The sequence below is a fragment of the Chelonoidis abingdonii genome, chromosome 14, assembly GCF_003597395.2.
Source record: "Chelonoidis abingdonii isolate Lonesome George chromosome 14, CheloAbing_2.0, whole genome shotgun sequence".
NCBI classification, from domain to species: domain Eukaryota; kingdom Metazoa; phylum Chordata; order Testudines; family Testudinidae; genus Chelonoidis; species Chelonoidis abingdonii.
Genome location: NC_133782.1, coordinates 21,530,694 through 21,553,492, shown reverse-complemented (window position 1 = coordinate 21,553,492; position 22,799 = coordinate 21,530,694). Strand labels below are relative to the sequence as shown.

General features: G+C 42.1%; 1 protein-coding gene across 2 annotated transcripts in view; it reads left to right on the top strand.

Moving 5' to 3' along the window:
* The window catches only part of TOP1 (DNA topoisomerase I), a 78,996-nt gene that overhangs the window by 44,632 nt on the left and 11,565 nt on the right, over positions 1-22,799 (top strand). For both annotated transcript variants that reach the window (XM_032767335.2, XM_075072295.1), the window contains exons 4-14: positions 551-677; positions 1,221-1,276; positions 5,357-5,452; positions 6,859-6,934; positions 8,121-8,221; positions 12,372-12,487; positions 15,401-15,522; positions 17,217-17,339; positions 19,372-19,559; positions 20,255-20,399; positions 21,490-21,633. In XM_032767335.2, the coding sequence (XP_032623226.1) occupies positions 551-677; positions 1,221-1,276; positions 5,357-5,452; positions 6,859-6,934; positions 8,121-8,221; positions 12,372-12,487; positions 15,401-15,522; positions 17,217-17,339; positions 19,372-19,559; positions 20,255-20,399; positions 21,490-21,633 (1,294 nt within the window). The remainder of the gene's footprint in view (positions 1-550; positions 678-1,220; positions 1,277-5,356; positions 5,453-6,858; positions 6,935-8,120; positions 8,222-12,371; positions 12,488-15,400; positions 15,523-17,216; positions 17,340-19,371; positions 19,560-20,254; positions 20,400-21,489; positions 21,634-22,799) is intronic.

Sequence of the window (22,799 nt, the reverse complement as noted above, 5' to 3'; positions counted from 1 at the left end):
TTTAGTGTAATCCTGGGCATGTCACTAACTTTTCTCTGCCTCGGTTTCTTCCCTGTTGATAGGGGAATAATCACCTACCAAATGTTTATAAAGTGAATTTAGTTCCTTGGATGAAAATGTCAGAACTACAAAATTTGTTTTTATTACTTACTATCTAAATGTCCACAGAGGAGTGGAATGTGACTATCAATATCACTTCGCTTGTGACCTTTCAGGATTTAATTGGAAACAAGAGCAGTGAAGAGCCAAGCTAAAGTGTTCGACTGTGGTAAACACATCATGTTGTGATTTTTCACTGGCAACCTCATACTGATGCTGTTAACCTGATTTGGAATACTTAGCAGCTGTGGTTTTACCCCATGTTCCTTCTTCACCTTCTGAAGAAAGTAAATGCCATGAATCTGACTGTTTTGTTGTATCTTCCTGTTAATTTAACTTTATTTCAGGTGATTGTAAGTTTCATGCCTTAGGAGTTAGGTTAACAAGTTGTTCCCCTTGGTCAAGCCTCTTAACACCAGCCCCTCATTGAACTGACTCTTCTATCTTGCAGTGAGCACAAAGATTCCTCGGAGAAGAAACACAAAGAGAAAGAGAAAACCAAACACAAAGATGGCAGCTCAGAGAAACACAAAGACAAACACAAAGACAGAGACAAGGAGAAACGAAAGGAAGAAAAGGTATGTAGTTCTTGAATATGGATGGGAAGGAGCAGTTCTGCTTTAACTGTTACACTACATGAAGACACAAGAACTGCTTCTAGTTTTTAGTTATCTAATAGTGGAAACTAACCCTAAATTAAGTTCGAGACTTAAAGCTCAATATCTTATAAGCTACAGACTATAGGGGCTGTATGCTCAAGTGGTGTAAATGGGCACAACGGAGCTGTGCCTAATTACACCACTAAGGATCTTGCTCTACGTCTTTCCTATTGTAATTCCACTCTGAACTCAGTGTCAGTTTTAGATAGTCAAAGGTCAATTTAGATTAAGTTCATCCTATGCAACAGCAGGCTGCAGTTTCCCAGTATAAGATGTAGCAGATATTGCACTGATAACTACACTCGATCTTTGCCAACTGATACTAATGGAAGGCCAGAATGTAGCTGATCACAAAGATGTAGGCATTCTGGGTGTGCTCAGTCAGTGCTAAAAGGACTAAGTTACAAGTAGTGCTAGCATTTGTTTCTTGCTTCACGTTCTCTGTCCCCTTTTCTCTTTCAGAGCAAATCTTCTGGTGATGTAAAAATAAAGAAGGAAAAGGAAAATGGTTTCTCCAGGTAAGAAACTGAGTCTGGGGTCTGTAATCTGATGTAGCAGTTTGTCATGATTTTTGCTCTGTTTCCTAATCCTCAAATTGTTGTGGCCCCTCCCAGCCAGTTTGTGGAGGCAGGTGCTCTGATATTTCAGTGACATCTTTCCTCCATATAAAGAACTTCCATCTCAAGCAAATGGATGCACTTTTGGGAAATTGGCTGACTTCCCAGAAGTCAGTGGTGGGAAAAGACTTGTCAGGACATCTGGTCTATTCTATGCATGCAGGATTGTTCCCTACCGTGGATTCTTGAATGCTTTCATCCAGTGATCTGGAAACTAGGCTCTGCCCACGGCAGAGCAAACTCCTGGAAATGGTGTTAAGTGGGGACTAGAAGTCCTTACCCCACTGTAAAGTTGGTGTCGTAGCAAGCATTTGACTCATTATGCATTTTGTCTTCTGGAGTTGGGGTTGATAATGCTACACCCCCAGGTACTTGCTTACCTGAAAGCAAGACCAAGGGACTAGGATTTCAAACCCTAGTTCGTAAAGAAATAGCAAATAGGCCACTTGTTAAAATTAAAAAAAAAAAAAAAAAAATCAGAAAATTTGTCACTTATTCTACTCTACCTATTGGCTTCCTAATCCTTAAAAAACAATCTAGACTTCATGAATATTGAATTGTACCAATCGCCACTAGATTTACTTGTAGTTCATTTACTTGTGAATTTTTAATAGAAGTGCCATTTATTTCTTAACATCTGACAAACAATAAAGATTTCCTTGTTTACTCCTTTAAATACAGCTCTCAGGTCATGAATCTGGGTCCTGTGACTTTGTGTTTTTCAGTTGGGGGTGCGTGACCATCTGCTGTGTATTGAAAGAGATCTGCCTTGGAAGCAGTTTATTTCTAGGGCTGGAAACCTCAACCACCTCCACCCCTTTTTTTTTTGCCTTTCTTTAATTTTATGCACTAGTGAGAATTCATCCCAGTCTCACCTTGATCTGAGATGGAATGGTGGCAGGGAGGGTCAGGAGGAGGAGCCTACCTGTGCTCTGGCTGATTAGAATCATATGCTTACTTTGAATGTCCCTTCTTGATACAGGAGCCTTTCAGTTTCAGTTCAAGTAGCAGTATTTGAACACGCAGACTCTATATTTTAACACTTTTTTCTGACTTGGTAGAGGAAAGAGAAATGCCCTTCTCCAAGAACCTTTCGGAACTATTATCTTGGAAATGTAAAGCGTAATTATCATAAGCCAGTGGCAGTTGCCATAATTACCTAATACAGTACATGGTACCTTTTGTTAACTTCTGATGGAACATGCTGCCTACTGAGGTTATGGAAGCTCCTTCATTTGAGGTTTTCAGAAGGAGACTGGATAGCCATTTATCTTGGATGGTTTAGCCCAGGGGCAGGCAAACTTTTTAGCCTGAGGGCCACATCGAGTTTCATAAATTGTATGGAGGGCCGGTTAGGGGAGGGGGTCGTGGCCCAACCCCCATCTCCTATCTGCCCCCCCACACACTCCTGCCCCATCCAACGCCCCCCTTCCCTGGCGGCCCCTCTGGGACCCCTGCTCCATCCACAGACCCCCACTCCCTATCCCCTGACTGCCCCAGGACCCCGGCCACCCCATCCAACCCCCCCTCCTTTCTGACTCCTATCCACACCCACACCCCCTGACCAACACCCTGAACTCCCCTGCCCTCTATCCAGCCCCCCATGCTCTCTGCCCCCTTACCGCGCTGCCTGGAGCACTGGTGGCTGGCAGCGCTACAGCCATTCCACCTGGCTGGAGCCGGGCCATGCAGCTGCACTGCCCCAGGAGCTCACAGCCCTGTTGTCCAGAGCATTGCGCCAGAGGTGGAGCAAGCAAGCTAAGGCTGCAGGGGAGGGAGGACAGCAGGAGAGGGGCCGGGGGCTAGCCTCCCAGTCCAGGAGCTCGGGGGCCAGGCAGGACAGTCCCACGGCCCGTAGTTTGCCCACCTCTGTTTTAGATACAACAAATCCTGCCTCTTGGCAGGGGGTTAGACTAGCTGACCCTCGTGGTCCCTTCTAACACTATGATTCTAGTCAGACAATTGAGCACCATCATAGTTTCACCGAATGTATGTGTGTTAGGCCTGGTCTACACTAAAAAGTTAGGTCAACCCAGCTGCGTTGCTCAGGGGTGGGAAAATTCCACACTCCTGAGCACTGTAGTTAAGCTAACTTCATCCCTGGTGTAGACAGCACTGGGTGGATGGGAGAATTCTTCCATTACCATCTAGCTGCCACTTCTCAGGGAGGGGAATTACCTACACTGATGGGAGAACCCCTCCCATTGGAATAGCAGTGTCTGCACTGAAGCGCTCAGAAGTGCAGCTGCAGCGGTGCCACTGTCCCGTTTCAAGTGTAAACAAGCCCTTAGCTGGGAACGCTTGGCCCTCTCATACTAATGAAATTGGCTTATCCCAGATTCCAACTGTAGCACTCTGCGTAACCATGCATCATTACCTCTTCATGCCAGTTCAAGACTTTTCCCAGACTCTCACTGTTGGTGTCCCAAAACAGGCTAATAGGGAAGTAGTTTATATTTCTCCCACTGAAATGTTCCATTTTCAAACTCACTAGAAGTATGTCACCTTCCAAAAAATCTAAACTACCCAAAATAAGATTTGGAGGATGGTTGGAAGCATTATGGCCTGGGCTATATCTTGGTGAGCTAGATGTGTATTCTCGGGAACAATGTGGTACCCAGTTTATTCCAATTTTGCAATGTCTGTCTCAAACTTCATTTCCTGTTGTTGCCAAGTGCTTGGAGATGTTTCTGCATTAAGATTCCTTATATAAAGCAGACAACATTTTAATAATAGCGATGTTAATAAAAAGTCACAGAGCTCTACCTCCAGGGAGAATAAATTGTACAGGGTAAACGAATACTTCTTTTCCCTGTGGTGATACTTTTCAATATTTGGAACCTTAAGTCTTGGTTATAAGTAATGCCATAAAAATGGCTCCTTGTAACAGCACATATCTGTTATCTGCCTTCTGAGTTACATCTGCCAGCGGCACAGAAGCTATACAGCTGTGAAAGAGCAAACTGTCCTGTTCTGCCTCATCAACACAATTGCCAGCTAAATTAAGATTCCAGAATGTCTCTTTCTGAGAGTGATGTACAGTGCAGACTGCTGCTTGATTTCTCTTTTCCCATTCCACCCAATAACAAAATCTGAGTGTTGACTTGGAAACTGAGCTAATTTGATACAGAAATCATTTGAGGGAACGTGAATAGGAATACTTAAGATGTCGCTCTTTGAGTTGCTTACCTGATTTCTGATTCTTTTTATAGCTTATTTGTTTTGTAAAGATAAGTTAAATGCTTTTTACAAAAGCAAAGACTGAAATTTAAAACAAGTTAATTAAAAGGACAATCTCTTTTAAAATTATTTCTGCTGCTAGCATCATGGCACATTAAGACTGAAAATGTTATGCCTAATTTAATATTTATGCTGCCTGAGAGTGGGGGGGAAGCATGCACATGTTGCATTCTTGCAGCTTAGATACACCAATTAGTCTGTTTTCAGTAACTTTTGTTGATCGTCTGTTTCATATCTAGTTCTCACAAATTTAGCGTAGTGCTGCAAGGTTCCATTTGCAAATGCTGTTTTTAAAATCAAACTGTTTTCATTTGAGATACTATTTTGAACAAAGACTCTGGACTTCTGTTACTTGATGATGTCCCTGTTTCGCAGCATAAATGCATAGTCTTCAATAGTTTTTAAGCAATACATCTGTAAATTTTTGGAAGCTGCACTCTGTTTACTTAAAATACAAGCCTCAGAGTAACCTAGAAGCCCAACCACATTCCTTGCATTGCTTTAGGTCTTTTGGATAGTGTCAGCAATTGTGAGGGAAATTGCGTGGTCCCAGACACTGTAAGGGGTGTAGCTCCCTACACTGGTGCATGTGCTAGGAGAAATACAGAACTCTGCACTCCTAAACCAGCCAGCAGTATCTCTTTACAGTTCACTTCTTACATTGAATCGGTTCTGTTTTCAAAAAACTATTTGACTTGGTGTTCTGTATTTAAACAAACAATCCTCTGCCTTTTTCTTTAGTCCGCCACGTATTAAAGATGAACCTGATGAGGATGGCTATTATGCATCTCCCAAGGAGGACTCCAAACCCCTAAAGAGACCTCGGGAGGAGGACGAGTAAGTAACTTGTGTACTGCGCCTGTGTGAAGAGAATGGTTTAGAGGGGTTTTGGGCCTTTCAGAATTAACAAGTTGGATGTGGGAGTGGGGATCTGGGTCCAGATTTTTTTTTTTTTATTGGAAGATACATTTTGCTATGCTTAAGGTCTATGAATGATTTAGGTGTATTTTTAGTATGGTACCCATGTTGCCCTTTTGAAAAAAAATCCTTTGGTGCGCTCTGTCTCTAGGAGGAAAAGGCACTGTTAAACGTTGCAAAACTAATGAATACAAAATCAGAAGGCAGGCAGAAGAAAGGGACATGGGTATTAAGAATGTAAAACGTAAATCTGAGTAAGAGGGGCATAACTGTTCACTAAGTGGCTGCAGTAATTTCTACTGTGTGGTGAAATAGACTGCACAGGAGAAAAAAAGCTTTGTCAGCCCTAATTTTGCCTGCGCTGCTTGGCATGGATTCCCCTTTAAAAGGGTCTAAATATGTTGTGAGTTATCCCAGTGATTTAATCAAAATGCACACGTAAGACTTACAGGCCGTGTGAAATCCCACAGTAAAATGGGCTTTTTGCAAAGCATAGCTGTATCTTAATGTGACCCATCTCAGTAACTCACTGCCATTGCTTATCACTGCTAGTGAGTTAAGGAGCACAGTCATGCTTCCATAGTTAGTAAATGACCATTACCACAGTCCCATTTTTCTTCTGTTACTGCATAGTATTTGTCAATTTCCAAAAGAGAGATGGATGTGAAGTTAGAAGTTTTCTTCTGTATAGTCAGCCACTGTCTTCTGCTTGATAAGTTTTAGTGACCTTCCAATCCAGTGTCTATTATGGAAAGATTGTGACCTCACTAACACTATCGTGGCATTGTTGAACTAACTGGTACGCAAGAAGTGAGTCGATTGGAGTGATGTGACATCTGGATTGTTAGCAGTGACAAGGAAAAATGAGTGAGATGGGCTTTTCCCCCCAAAAAAATCTCTTATAAAGTGTTCCTGTCTTTATCTAGCATTCTTCTCACTGGGTGGCCTCTAATGCCTGTGAACTGGCTCCTTATCTTGGAAAACCTATGCACTTGGAGTTAGTGAAGTTCAGTAAATCTTTGCACATTCAGAGGATTGTTCACATCACAGTTTCAGATTTGTAAAGATAATTTTAGGGGGATGTTGGCTGTATGGTGTGGGGAAGAGCTTCTGAATCCATTCCAGCAAAAAAAGTGCTCTTCTTTCTTTAGGAGAACTTAGTGAGGACTCCACTGTAAGTTTCGGAGGATGGGGAGAATGAGCATGGGTGGCCATCCCAGAGGTGTTTTTGAATTTGCACATGTAGCCTTCATGCTTTATATGTAAGTGCATACCAGGAAACAGTGATTTTGTTGTTGTTGTTAACTAGTCTGTGTCTCTTACAGTGATGAGTATAAACCCAAAAAAATCAAAACAGAAGATACCAAGAAATCAAAGAAGAGGAAACAGGAGGAGGAAGAGGTAAATTGTGAGACAAAAGTTATAATTTCTGGATTTAGGAACGGAGTGCTTGTGGTATCTTGTAGAACAATGAAAGCTAATCTGATGCCTTGTTAGGCCAAATAGAAATTTAAGGAGTGTTTCTACCCTTGAAATAAACTGGTGATTTTTAAGACTCCTTCAAGAAGATAACTTTCTAATGCCATATCTACACTGAGGAGGACGATGCTGGTGTAATCTTGTAGTGAACAAACAGCCTAGAGTGACATAAGAGGTTTTTCCATCGCTGTAGGAGCTTCACCTCCTAGACCAATGGTAGCTAGGTCAACAGAAGTATTCTTCCATTGATCGATCTCTGTCGTCCCGGGGATTATGTTGGCATAGCAATGGTGCCCCTGGGGGCTAGATTTTTTTCACACCCCTGAACACCACAGCCATGTTGACTTAAATTGTAAGTGTAGATCAGATCTAATGCTCCCAAACTAATCCACATAGGACATCCCTCATTCTGTACAGATGCATTTATCAATGGAAAAAGGAACTTTATTAACTTTTGGTATTGGCACCGATGATGTGATGTAGCTCAAAGGCAAAGAAGTTAGTCTAGGGTTTAGCTATAACAGTGTCAACGCAGCTGCCGAGTGTTTTTTTTAAAAGCCATTATAGATCAGCCCTGAGGTCCTGTTCTGTTTGGAAAGGAAATTGAAGCTACTAAGATGACACGAGATTTCAGCTACTTGGTGGGCAGGAATAGTGCTCCAGGATCCCAGTCTGCCGGCAGAGGGATGCTGGTGAAACGTATTTTGTGAACAGTCCCAATTGGTGTGCATATCTCTTTAAGGCTTAATTTACACTTAAAAGCTATGCTGAAATAGCTGTACCAGCAGAAAAAAACCTAGTATAGATGCAACTATGCCAGCAGAAAAGTGCTTTGAGCTGGTAGGGTTTATACCGGTTTGTTGTGCAAAATAAGCTATATCAGCAAAATCACTCTTTTATGCCAGTATAACTATGTATACGCTAGGGCTTTCACCTGCACAGAAATGTCAGAAAAATTCACAGCCCTATCTGACATAGTTATACCTATAAATTTTCTGGTGTGGACCTGGTCTAAGTAAGGTCTTCCTATTTTAAAAATATCTTGTTGAATGAAACATAGCTGCGTTCTAATAATCCTTCTGCCTTTCTCCTCGTCCTCTCTTTGTAGGACAACAAATCCAAGAAAACTAAGAGCAAAGATAAGAGAGCCCCTGAAGGAGACAACAAGAAAAAGAAGCAGAAGAAAGAGGAAGAGCAAAAGTGGAAATGGTAATATCTCTGTGATAAATTAACCTTTTGTCATGCTCTGCTTACCTTCAACTCCGTTATATCGTGCTCTGGCTAGAGATTAAATGAACAGGGACCTGCAGATCCACTAGCTTTTACTGTTGTAAGGTTTGTGTTCTGAATATGTGGTTTAGTTTCCAATAACCTTTTTAAAATCTCATTTCAGAATACTCATTCTTTACATTAAAAAAAAAAAAATCTGAAATTTGAGTTCTACAATATTCATTTTTCAGCTTTTCTGAGCTGCCTTAAAATGAACTGGAGCAAGTGATCCAGAAGCTGATGGATCCATTCTCTTCCCTGCTGTAAAACAGAGGCTACTCATAGTGATCAGACACTGTGGGTTTCTGCCATAATGAGGCAATATAAAAACTCCTTGGTTTATTGATGATTTAGGATTTTTTTGTTATGTGCAGCTATATTAATTGGAGACTAAGCAATGTATCACTTCAAAGGCAGACTTGATCCTGGGACCTCCTTAAAGTAGAAGTAATTTTGGCTTTCACCCCTGATTATTACAGTCCGATCTCAGCTGTGCAACAGGCTCCCTTGCCAAAAGGGATATTACCTAAAGAACACATGAATGAAAGCTGATCAAGGGACACATTCTATTTGAGTTTTTAAAAGCATTTAAGATTTAATCTGTCCAATTTGGTAAGGCCTTTGAGTGACTCTGCTTTGGAGCTTCCTTCTATCTCTTCCCTTTGGGGAGTTATTCTGCTGTTTTAGTAGGCCTCCTTGTTGGGAAACCCCTCTTAGTATTCACCTTGCATTCCTCAATTTCATCCCATCATGCCTTGCAGCCCCCTAAACTAACTCTTCTTCCTCATAGTGTTTACAGCCTTCAAATATTTGACTCCAATTGTCATGATTTCAAATGCAGCCCTGACCACCAAATGTCCTTGTATGTTTAGATTTTACTCTTTCATCCTAAATCTTGTCATTTCAGCCCCTCCATAACATCCTGGTGCTCTTCTCTGAATTCCCCACTAGCTTCCTGACCTCTTTCTGGTGCTCTGGCTTTCATCTATTTCAGTTTTAATGTAACCATTAGTACGTAAAGAATTGGTGATCCAGAAAAGGTCTTTTGCCCTCACAAGCCCCTCTCTTGGCTTTATCTCAAGCAAACCTTCCTGTTTTTGTCTCTGTACCCTAATATTTAATTTCCCTCTTTTATATCATAGTCAGTATCATCGATAAGCCTTTACTGGAAGGCCACAGAACTTTCTCCTTGCCTGTCTTGGCAGCATAAGTCAAAGTTAGCTGTGCCAGAGCTCTGCAAATTGTGCTGACTGCTGAGCGAAACTGTATTTGAAAGTGCAAAACCTGGCAGTTAGTAATAGTGTCCTTCTGCTGGTGTTCGCTTAGTCCATCTGCAGCTTTTCATAGTATGTCTTTTCTGAAGGGGGTTCCATTCCATCTTGTAGCGCTCCAGCCTCATCCCTTCAAAGGATTTTATGTTCCATGCCGGTCAGTTTTCTGAAGATCTGAATTCTTTGTGGTGTTTTCTCTAGTGCTTGCCTTCCTGAGCATCTTAATCGTTGTGATGATGGCAATGGCATCACCATTTTGCAGCCAGGGAAACTGAAGCATGGAGGTGAAATAACTTGCCCAAGGTCACTCAGTTAGTGGCAGAGCTGCAAATAGAACCCAGCATGGAACAGCCTATTCCAAGGCACAGCCACTTTGCAGTCAGCTCAACTTCCAAACCGGAGCAGTGCCCCCACAAAACAATGAATCTAATCTCAACATCACTAGAGAGTAGGGTGGCTTCAGAGGTACAAAATCTGTACAAGGGAATGTCAGGAGGACTGTTGGTGAGGGGCTAGCGAGGCAAACAAACATTAAAAGGAATAGTAGCAAATCTGTCCTGAAGTATTGCAACAATAACAGCTAGGGCTCCATGTCCGTCACAGAAGTCGCAGAAGTTATGGATTCCATGACTTTCCACGATCTCCGTGATTTCTGCAGGGGCCAGTTTGGCTGACCCCAGGGCTGCCCAAGCAGCTGGCTCCAGGGCCAACTGCTGGAGCGGCCCCAGGGACAGCCATACCAGCCACTGCTCCGGCAGCCAGCCACAGAGGCCACGGTTCCCTCCTAAGATTTAATCACAGGTACAGGTCTCAGGCTGTGAATATTTGTTTGTTCCTTGTGATCTGTCCATGACTTCACTAAAAATACTTGTGACTAAATCATAGCCTTAATAATGGCAGATCATCTCCTTCCCTTTTCCCCACCACATAGCTACTATGCAGGAGTCAACTTATTCTCCGTGCTGGAGTGGACTTTTGAGTGGTGAAAACTTTAGATTAGAAATCGCCTACTATTGCAAGTTCAGATCTCAAAGTGGTCAGCTCAGCCTTTGTTCTTAGACTTGTGAAACATAGGCTATGTCTCCACAGCATAGCAATGCAGACTACATGGGGTGCGAATTGCAGTGCTTACCAATGTGCTGTACTGTAACTGCCCCATGTGGAGACTGCTAGCTTGAACTAAGAGGTACCTAGTTCACATTAACATAGCCCAAAAGGCTAAGTTGGCATGAACTAAAATTTACCTTTTAGTTTGTGTCACCAGCGTACACGTGCAATGTTATGAAAGGAAGCCCTTAGTTTGTCTTTACTCTGAGGCTTGTAACAACTGAGGTTCTGTCTGCTCTGCTTGGACACTGAGGAGCTCACTGCACATCTTGTAAAGGTAATGATGGATCCAGCTTCTTTGACCAAAACCAGTATCATAGCAGTCTGCTATATCCCAGCTGATTCCTGGTCTCCTCTCTGGCTGTGACTGCATTTCAGCAGTGCCTATATACATATCGGTTAATAATCACTTTGGGCGCTTTCAGAGAGAAGCCTTATTATATATTTACATGGTACCTGTCTCTTATTCAGTGATCCTGTTATCTAATTAGGGCTGCAGCAACCAGCACTTATTTGTGCACAACATTTCCTGCATTGCTGCCAATACATGTATGTTTTCTCCCAGCTGATGACTCACTCCAGCGTGAAACTGGCTAGGAGGCTGGGGATACAGGAATCAGGAGCAGCATGAAGAAACCTGGCATTTTTTGTCCAACAGGTTGGCTGGGTGATTAAGAGATCGAATGCTGTGACAGGATAATAGTGTCCCCCTGCTGCATAAATGCTAAGATGAAATAGATTGTTTTCTCAGCAGGAGATCCTGTGCCAGTGGTGTGTAACAATTACTTTATTGCCACTATAACAAAAGATCAGTGCAGATGTATGGAAGGAGTGTGTGGTGTGGCGGTTTGAGCAAAAGACTGGGAATCCAGGACTTGGGGCTCTTCAGTTTGTTATTGGGTGTCTCATTGACCATTGATTGACACCAGAAAAGTCTCTAAACCTTTCTGCCTCAGTTTCTCCAGCTGGAAAATAGTAATACCTACCTCATGGTTATTATGGGACCTAATTACTTATTGCAATAGAAGCCTTAGGGCACCTTTGTCCTTATCCTTTGTTTTGTGCTTGCCTTAGAGAACGTGTTCTCTTTATTATGCAAAAAAAAAAGGGGGGGGGGAATGAGCTCTCGCTGACAGAGAGGATTAATTAATATTTCTTCTCCAAACACCTGGGTTTGCTTAGGTCACAAGTGAAAATCAGTTTCTCTTTGTCATCTCTATCCTTATTGGGATATCTGTCCACATCAGAAAAGGATTGCATAATTTGCCGCTGTTGCCCATCTTTGTTCTAGAGACATCTTGGACTGGAAGTTAGATGAGGGCCTTGTTAAACTGACAGTTTGCTGTAAAGAAGACTGTACTATACCTGGCATTCAGTCCTTTACTTTCTTAAGTACATATGCATGCATTTGTTTGGTGAAGAACATAATTGGCTAGCTTCATCCCTGCTGCAACTCAGTTGAATATAACTCTGGCATAACAGCAGTGTGAATTTGGCCCAGAACATTAATTTGTGTCTGGAGCCTGTTCTGTGCTTTTCAAAAAGATGGCAGTTGGGGTTCTAGGGTTTGCTTGTGTACTGCTCATTGTGAACTCTGAAGTGCAATGCAGTGATTGCTTACTGTTCTTATATGCCACCCTTCCCATGTAGACGCGGAAATGGTGGCTGGAGGGTGAGTCTTTTTGTATCTGTTTGTTGGTCTGTTTTTAAAGGTGGGAGGAAGAGCGCCACCCTGAAGGCATTAAATGGAAATTCCTAGAGCACAAAGGTCCTGTGTTTGCTCCGCCATATGAACCGCTGCCTGAAAATGTCAAGTTCTACTATGATGGTAAGTTGTTACGGGTTCATCCTTACTGGGATAAAAGGTGGCATTCTTAATATGAGGGGAGGGTTCTCTTGCAAAGTGGTGGGGTGAGGTGGTGGCCCAGTCTAATTATTTGCTGTATAAGCAAATTCCAGTGATCATAAAAAGAGGAATAAACTTTATAGAAACAAGGAAACCTCTGTTAGAATCTATTTGGGAATTAAGCAGTTGCATTTATTCTCCCTGTGATCACTAGGATACACGTCACAGCTCATGTAGCGTGTGATAATGCTTTGCATCATAAGTGACAACATCTGACCAATGCACCGTGTACTAGTAGTTATTTTTCATCATTGCTGGTCTTCCTTGGGCCCTCGTCCTTCTCATTCAGTGTTAGGGTCTCTCTTTAAAATTATTTATTAAATTTCAGCTTTCTATACCGAGTTACTCGTTTTTCCCGTAACACCTGCCTGAAGTGATCAGAATAACAGGCAGAACTTATTTTAATATAAATGATGATTTGGTTCCTGCAGGTATGATCACATTAAATGGAGGATCATAATAACCAGGGATTGGATTAAGTGAAAGGTACTTGAGTGGATGAAAATTGAATTTTTCACTCTAAAGGGGCATCTGTCTGTGAAATTGCTTCAGAAGCAGTAGGATGTTCCCATGAAACATTGTGGAAGTTTTAAACTTAGAAGTTGTGAGATTCTTTTTTATCAGTAGCATGTTCAAACAAATGTCCAAGCCACCCCAAAGACCAGCTCTAGGAAAATGCGGGGTCGAATTCACATACAAGCTATTGTAAGAGATCTGCTCAGCATCCTACTGTCTGTGCTCAGGAGGTGTTGTCCAATTCAGAGATTACCCCAGAATAACTTTAAACTTCAGTACTCCACACTTGGTCAACCGCCTGCCAGTCTCCTCTTAATAGAGGAATCCATCCCATGACCAGTCCTGCTTTTGCAGCAGAATGCCCGCTTCCATCTGACAGGATGTCCATAATTACTCCGGAGCTATTGCTAGAGCTCCCAGTCACTTGCAGCACCAGACTCTTGCAAAGGAGCTGTGGATGCCAAAGTAGCATGTTAGTTTGCTCTTGTTTTTTAAGCTGAGTTACTAACATTCAGGGCTCTTGATAAATTCCATAGTACTGAAGTTATGGTCCCATCACAGGAAGATTGCTCAAGTCTTTGAAAGAAAGGAAGGTGAGGGATGAAATCCAATCCAAGCAAGTTTCTGCAGTTCTGCTTACAAAATAACAACTGAGGCCAGTGGTTACTCTGTGCCAACTGTAGGCAACTTTTGAGTAACTTTAATGGCATTTAATCCCCAAAACATCTTACCAGCTTATCACTTGCACCTTTTTCAACTGGTTTAGCAGCTTTATCCCTTTTTCCTTTGCAACCCTCTGTTTTGCTGCTTCCTGCTATAAGTACACAAATAGTGTATGTTTATGTTACAATTAAACTGATAGCAATCCTGTTGGTATCTTAGTTTCTAGTGTGATGTATTCAATCATCTTTGACCTGCGTGAGCCTTCCTTTGCTATGTTTTGTTGACTTAAGTTCTTTAGACTGGGCAGATAGTTCCCTCCCTTTAATTTTTGCATACAATGTAAATTTTTCACTTGGTGAATCAAGATGATGACATTTTACTTTCCCAGTAGTTTATTAAACCGTTAACAGTAGCAGTTCTGGCTTTGACTTTTGTGAGGTAAAAGAGTCAATTAAAAAACCAGTGATGCGGACTCTTCAGCAAGCTATTGGGATTTAAAATATTCCTCACTGTTAGCTGTATCCATGAGATGCATGCAAAATATTTCTCTGAGTGTGCTAGAGGATAATGTTATGTCAAGAATGAGATCTGGGATTGAAGAGGGATGCTCAGTAGAAAAGGTAGACCTTGAATGTGGAGCTCTGATGCAGCAATTTCTTCTCCCTCGCTCTCAAAAGATCTCTTCTTCCCAGTGATTTCACTTTGAGGAAAGGCTCTATTGCGATCCTGCAACCAAGCTGAACTATGATGTCACTGATCACTGAAAGAACTAAATGTGACTATATTTGGAGTCTGAGGAGTTGGAGACATTGGAGTGTGTTCCCATGCTACCTGAATCTCATTCCATTGGGTGGTGGAGTTTGCACATACCTACCTTCCTGCGGAAGAGGAGAAGTGTTTGGCATCACCTGCTGCCCAATTTGTGGGTGTCACTGGTGTGTGCTTTGGCAGAGATTTACCTCTGTTCCTGGCTAGAAATAGCTGCTTATTTGTAGACAGCAAGTTGAGACGTTTTAAACAGCGTGTGTGAGGGGAATAGGAAGGCTAAATGATTCTTTGACTCCTGGTTTAGTAAAGATGCTGAGAAGCAGAAGATGGAATTGAATAAAAACCAATATGGCTCCCTTGTCTCCTTCACTTTGTGCACCATCATCACTACTCTCAGCAGGGATATATATGTGTACCTCTGGTCATGGTGACTCTTGATTAATGGTTTGCTGCAGGAGTTGTTTTTCCTTCCTACTCTATATATCTTACATGCCTATCAGACATCAGATTGGATGATAGTTAATTTATGTATTTTTAGATTCCAGGAGAAATTTCCTGATCATATTATAACTTTTAATGCAAGTCAAATTTTAGGCCTCAATAGTCCGATCATTCTTCTCTACTTCATCTGCATCCCATACTTAGTGTCAGGGGACTTTAGTTTGTGGTGCCATACGGCACACTGAACAAAACCACACTGAAATACAAGGACAAACCACGTACTTGGCTAATCTGGCTGTGTATTGTACGTCCACAGAGGTTCACCATTGAGTGGAAGGGTTCCTGGATCTCATGAAACATCAAGGTGCAAAAAGCAGAATGGTTTGGGGGATGAACATCTTCAGCTGACTTTTTTTTTTTTTTTTAATTAAACCTCCTCTCTCATAGGTAAAGTAATGAAGCTGAGTCCCAAAGCAGAAGAAGTGGCTACATTCTTTGCAAAAATGCTTGATCATGAGTACACTACAAAGGATATCTTCAGGAAAAACTTTTTTAAAGACTGGCGAAAGGTACGGATCCCTGGACTGGGATGACAGCCTACATGGCCATTTTCTCCTGTGTATTAGAGAGAGAGAATAGGGGCTACGCTGACTTGGTGCACAAAATGCTAATGCAAGGCAGAGAGCAAAGGGTTGCCTCAGATGTTAGCATTGAAAGTTCCTGTTTATGCTATAGTTTTCCAGGAAGGGCCTCCTGGTAAATATTTCTTAAACGATCAAGGGTAGACCTTTTGCAAGTCATACTTGCATGTGATGTGACACTGTGGGTATGGCTGAGCTGATCATCACGTTTTTATCGATGACCTGGAAGAAAATGTAAAATCAGCACTGCCAAAGTTGCAGATGACACACAGATTGGGGGAGTGGTAAATAATGAAGAGGCCAGGGCACTGATACAGCGCAATCCGGGATTGCTTGGTAAAACTGGATGCAAGCAAACAACATGCATGTGAATACAGCTAAATGTAAATGTATTCATCTAGGAACAAAGAATGTAGTCCATACTTACAGGATGAGGGACTCTATCCTGGGAAGCAGTGTCTCTGAAAAAGATGTGGGGGTCATGGTGGATAATCAGCTGAACAGGAGCTCCCAGTGTGATGCTATGGCCAAAGGAGCTAATGCAATCCTGGGATGCATAAACCGGGAAATATTGAGTAGAGAGGTTATTTTACTTCTGTATTTGGCAGTGGTGTGACTGTGTTCAGTTCTGGTGTCTACAATACAAGAATGATATTGGTAAATTGGAGGGGGTTCAGAGAAGAGCCAGGAGAATGGTTAAAGGGTTAGAAAACCTGCCTTGTAGTGGTAGACTAGACTCAAGGAGCTCAGTCTGTTTAGTTTAACAAAGAAGGTTAAGGGGTGACTTGATTACAGTTTAGAAGTACCTATACAGGGAACAATTATTTCATAATGGGCTCTTCTGGCTAGCAGAGAAAGATGCAACAGAATCCAATGGCTGGAAGTTATAGCTAGACAAATTCAGGCTGAGAATAAGGCGCACGTTTTTAATAATGAGAGTAACTAATCGTTGGAACAACTTACCGAAGGTCGTCGTGGATTCTTCATCACTGACGGTTTTAAAATCAAGATTGGATGTTTTTCTAGAAGCTCTGCTCTAGGAATTATTTGGAGAAGTTCTGTGGCCTGTGTTTTATACAGGAGGTCAGAATAGACAATCGCAATGGCCCCTTCTGGCCTTGGAATTTTATGAATCCTTGCCCCACTGAAACTGTGGAATTGAAGAGCCATCACTACCTTTGTATCAGAGGCTAGCCCCTTTCTGAGTCTTGCAAAGTAGGAGCTTCACTGTCCCAACCAGTATAAGCATGCCAAGAGAATAAGCATATTCAGGCAGCCGGTCCAGGTTACCTAGGTGGCCTCTCCTTCCCCCAGTAACTTCAACGACCCTTGAATGGCTAAGTGGTTTGAAAGGTTGCTGTGTAATAGAATATGCACTCAGTGCTTGCAAAGATCAGACACAGTCTTAATGTATTATGTGCCACGTATACACGCTTCATCCTTTTCTCATTCGCCCTGGCTAGGTTGAGCACTTTCTAGAAATTGACAGCTCTTTGATAAGCAGGCAGAAGCTGTGTTTATTAGGAGCACCTGCCCTTTGATACCTTCTAAGGGGCTGAGAGGGGCAATTAAACCTGATTCTAACTATAAGAAGGCTTTATGCTGTACTTTCATCCGTCCAGGAAATGACTTCAGAAGAAAAGAGTACCATCACGAACCTCAGCAAGTGTGACTTCACACAGATGAGCCAGTATTTCAAAGCCCAGACAGAAGCTAGGAAACTGATGTCCAAGGAAGAGAAACAGGTACTCTAGGGAATTGTAAAAGACTGTTCTAGCCATTTAGGTGTTTGGGTTTTTTTATCATAATCCTTTATTCGTTCCTCTGGCCATATCATCTGTGCGCAGTCTGTCACTCCTATCACACTGAAGGGATTTGGTAAAACCTGTACCACCCAAGGTGGATTGGCAGACGTATTGCAGTTCTAGCTAAAAGTCTGTCTCTCTGTTGATCTTACTGTGATGCCAAAAAATTCATTCGTTTCCTAGTAACATCCCTGAGATTCCTTGTGTCACTTATGATCCTCTTAACATGTCTGCATAGGTAATATGTCGAGAGCAATGTTTAGTAAGAAACCTCCACCTCCGGCAAGTCTCTTTCTGAAGATCAGATGTTTCTGGCCCTTTTTCCTTCAGCCCTCTGGTGTTACTAGGATGAAGATATTTTCAAGGAGTATCTGCATGTCTTCCCTCTACTCCCACACAACCCGTAAATACCCACTTCAGTAAGAACTAGAAATTTATCACAAGATCTAACTTTGGTTCCATTTAGTCCCTTTGGTAATGTAATTCTAGTTTAACTGTCGTAGGTGGTGAGGTTCAGAGCTCCTCTAACTGGATGGGGGATGGGTTTCCCAATACAGTTGAACCTCATGGTGTCAGGATTCAAAGGTTCCCAGTATGGAATATAGCATGTGCCTGGCTTTGCTGGCTTTTAGCCTTTTATGTGGAGAAAGTGGAGAAGGAAAAGTTTTTTACTTATTCCCATAATACAAGAACTAGGGGTCATGAAATGAAATTAATAGGCAGCAGGTTTAAAACAAATAAAAGGAAGTTCTTCACGCAGCGCACAGTCAGCTTGTGGAACTCCTTACCTGAGGAGGTTGTGAATCTAGACTATAACGCGTTTAAAGAGAAACGATAAATTCATGGTGGTAAGTATCCCTATATGGACATTAGCCAGAAGGCTAAGAAACTTGTGTCCTAGCCTCTTGTTTCTCAGAGAGAGAATGGATAGCAGGAGAGAGATCACTTGATCATTGCTTGTTAGGTTCAGTCCCTCTGGGGCACCTGGCATTGGCCACTGTCGGTAGACAGATACTGGGCTAGATGGACCTTTGGGTCTGACCCGGTACGGCCATTCTTATGTTCTTATTTGATAAATATTGGTTGACACACACCCCACCCCACATAACTAATAGAGTAGAGGGGGCTTTCTTGTGTCCACTTCTTAGTTGGTGCAACTTCATTTAAGGGTGCATTGGTTTCTTCATACCTTTCAGCCTTGTGTTATTAGGTCTCAAAGTGAGAAGCTTGTTTTTTTTAAATAACATGATGTTAAATGCAGTGGATCAAAAGTCCTTAAACTTGCTGTTTGTGGCACATGGACAGAGGGGAATGGAGAGGCAGCTGGTTTGGGGAAATAGGTCAGAGACAAGTAAAATGTAATTACAAATTTAGAAAAAATTGTACATATTGCATATATTACATTTGACCGTTAGTAAGGCTAAGATTTTTCTCAAATATTTTTAGTAAAAGTAACGGACAGGTCTTGGGCAATAAAGAAAATTCACGGAAGCCCGGGACCTGTCTGTGACTTTTACTAAAAATACCCGACAAAATGGGGAACTGCGGAGTCCCCACACAGCCTGCGGTGGCTGGGGAGCTGCAGAGGTTCCAGCTCGGAAGTCCAGGGTCCCCCTACTGCCTCACCTGGGGGAAGTGGGGAGACCCTGCAGCTCCCAGCCACTGCGGTCTGAAGTCATGGAGGTCTCTGGAAGCCATGAATTCTGTGACCTCCATGACAAAAATCGTAGCCTTAGCTATTAGTTCCTGACTTTATTTCTGTTGGTATCGCCATTTAGGTGGTAGGCTGTTCTCGGCAGACTGCCTTTTATTCAGTGTTTGTACAGCACCTAGTACAATGGAGTCCCAATCCTGACTGGGACCTGTAGGTGCTACTGCAATACAAATAATCAATGCATTTTGCTTCAATCTGATACTGAGCTACTTGGTGTCTTTGGGTGCAGTGCAATCCCCCTGCTTTGTGTCTTCCTAGAAAATCAAAGAGGAGAATGAGCGGTTAGTGAAAGAATATGGCTTTTGTGTCATGGATAACCATAAGGAGAGGATCGCCAACTTCAAGATTGAACCCCCAGGCCTCTTCAGAGGGCGTGGCAACCATCCCAAAATGGGCATGCTGAAGAGACGGATCATGCCAGAAGACATCATCATTAATTGCAGCAAGTGAGCATGGGATGCTTTGCACCTTGCTTTGCTTACTAGTTAGGATAACTTTTTTATCATATATGTAACTTGAATGGCATCTAAGCATTCACAAGTTCATGTGTTGGGTTTCTTGGTCATTTTAGATGTTCTGAGGAGTGAGAGGAATAATGGAAACATCAGTTGTGTACAAGCCATTCCTTTCATAAGTGTCACAGGTCTGTCCACACACCTCAGTGTTGATCAACACCAGCATCTTCTGTTACAGTGCAGGGCAGCTCCTGTTCATTCTACTTCCTTGGGGCCAAAGGGTATTTATTTTATGTATGGCTCTCCCACTTGACTTTTTCTTGTGTCCTAAGAGGCAACAGACCAATGTGTAGGGTCTTCAGACTTCTCCTTCTCCATGTAGACTACTGAAGCTGCAGAAACATCCCCAAATCAAAGCAATGAGCTTCCCAACAATAACTAACAGGGGAACAATTCTGTAAGAAGCATAAACATGACTGAGTATCTCTTGATCTTTGACTTTCAGTTTTTTATCTTACTATCCCACTACAGAAATGCGGTTTCCCAGACTAGAGTAGGGAGAGAGACTTGTTTAATATGTTTTGCTGTCCACTGACACTTTAATCTTTGATAGTTATCTATATTTTATCACCTGGGGTCTATTAAGACCGTTTCTTTCCTCTTGTTGTTTTTGTTACCTTATGCAGGGATTCCAAAGTTCCCCCACCTCCTCCAGGTCACAAATGGAAGGAGGTCCGGCATGATAACAAGGTGACCTGGTTGGTGTCATGGACTGAAAACATCCAAGGATCTATTAAATACATCATGTTGAATCCCAGCTCTAGAATCAAGGTAATTTTTTTTATCTGGAAGGTTGCTTGGCCATGCTGCATCTTAACCGACCTTGTTAAGAGGGTGAGCGTGGCCATCTAGTGGTTAAGGCAGCGGACAGGGAGGCAACACCGACTTTTTTCTTACTCTACCATTGGATTGACTCACTGTATGATATTGGGCAAGTCACTTTGCCTTAGTTTTCCCCATCTGCCAAATAGGGGAAATAGCTATTCTGTAGAGGTGTGAAATAATATCTGTGAAGTGCTTTCAGATTTCGGGTGAAAGGTTGTTCTCATCCTAGCTGGGAGCATTCCATGGTCTGCAGTAAGCTTAAAAGAAAATTTCTGCCAATTTTGTCTCTTAAGTTTGGCCCCAGTGTCTCCTGCCTGATCATGCAGTGAAGTCCTAACCATGTGCTGGGTGTCAATTTAAAGGCATAAATCCAGCTATGTTACTTCACTGCAAGATGGAGAAGAAGGTGATGTTCTGAGAAGAACAAACCCTGCTGTGAGCACAGGTAACTGGTAATTGTCAAATCATGTAAAAACGAACAATGAGACTTTGAAGGTAGTTGGATTTCCATTTTTAGTAGGACAGATTTTTGGGAAGGCCTTCTCAGCAGGAAAATTGCCTGTTTTTAAGAGAGACACTACACTTACTGGGTGGCTCCCTTGGAGCGAAAATAAGAATCTTGTCCTGAGTGTGTGGTGGAACATCATTTCTGATGACCTATAGTAACCGTATCATCACGCACCTCTAATGTGCTATTCAGATCTTTGTTTAAATGAGTTCATTCTGCTGTCTTTATGGCTTTACTGAGTGGGTCTCTAGTTGTGAGAAGGGGACTGCTAAGAAAATAGCAATCTCTGTAACTGTACATTGAGGGCCTGGAAGACCAAGTACCTCTCTCATCTGATTTCTGACTTCTGTGCAGGCACTTGATGTCACAGCTACTGAACTATGTGCAACTGCATGTGAACTTAGTTCAGGCAGAACTTTGAGCGAAGAATTCCCAGTGATTTTGTGCACATAGGCTTGAGCAGGAACTCTCTCTGCTTCTGCTGCTCACTTTCAGGTGTGTTGACTTTCTTGTGACTGTTTTCTGCAGGGTGAGAAGGACTGGCAGAAATATGAGACGGCTCGGAGGTTAAAGAAGTGTGTGGATAAGATACGGAATCAATATCGAGAAGACTGGAAGTCCAAAGAGATGAAAGTGCGACAGAGAGCTGTGGCACTGTACTTCATTGATAAAGTGAGGGTTGATTTCTGGCAGTTTCCTCTTCCTGCCTCACTCCAAATAAAGATGCAGGATTGGTAGGCACCTGTCCCTAAGCCCAAATAAAATTTTGATAGAAACGTTCACACACTGCACAAATTAAATAAGAGAGTTAAAGGGCTTTGAGAGAAAATACCGGTTATTCTGTTAGAAGTCCAGTCCTCAGAGTACCCAGAGGTCTCCTCCTGGAGTGACACTGGTCTCCACTTCCTCACAATTAACTGAAAATCTGGATCAGTAAATTGCCATACTGAACCTGGCTACATTGAGCAATATTGTTTTGTTCAAACAAAAGTCACAATTAGGTTAATTCCAGAGTCCCCCCAGTTGGATCAGTGGGAGCTCTGCAGGTGGGTGTATGGTCCTTGGCTTCCAGCAGTTTCTAACTCCTACTGGAGTGCCCTGCTTTTTATTACCACTTAGTTATGAACCTCACGACTCTGACATCAACTGTGCTAATTGCTCTTGCCACACTTAAGAAAACTGTAGTCGGTCACCATGTTTATGCAACTGTATTGTTTAAAACTGTGCCCTAATACTGATAGCACTGCTGTATGGCTTCTGTGACCAGTTAATTATTCATTCTGATCTGTGTGCATGGAGTTAAATCACAGTAATTTTAGTCATGATTTAAATTAGCAAGCAAGAAACTTTATGTAAATAATTGCTTTTAATCTTGTATTGCATGTGTACTTTTTAGTTATTTTCCTAAAGAAAGGTTCATTCTCCTTGGCAGGTAATATTAAAATATGTTTATTTGCAATTATATATAGCCTCTAAATGTGGTACTTTTGGCCAACCAGGAGGATGCACTATATCTATATACATTTATTTAAGCAATCATGTAGCTTAATCTACACTTATGAAGATTCTTATTTTTAAACCTGCTTATTTGCTCTTAATATCCCAATGAGAACCTCTCTACATCCTTAGGGTGTCTAAATATCTTTGAAAATTTGACCCCATGTCTTTTGCATTAATAGATTTCATCCTCTCCCATCTGGTTTGTATACATGGATTGGAAGAGGAAAAGCTTTCCTATTTGGTCAACTCTGTCAGTTTCTCACACGTTTGAATAAACTAGTGCAAATAAAGAACCTTAATGCATGTTCTCTGTGCAACTGCTACTTAAAATGAAACCA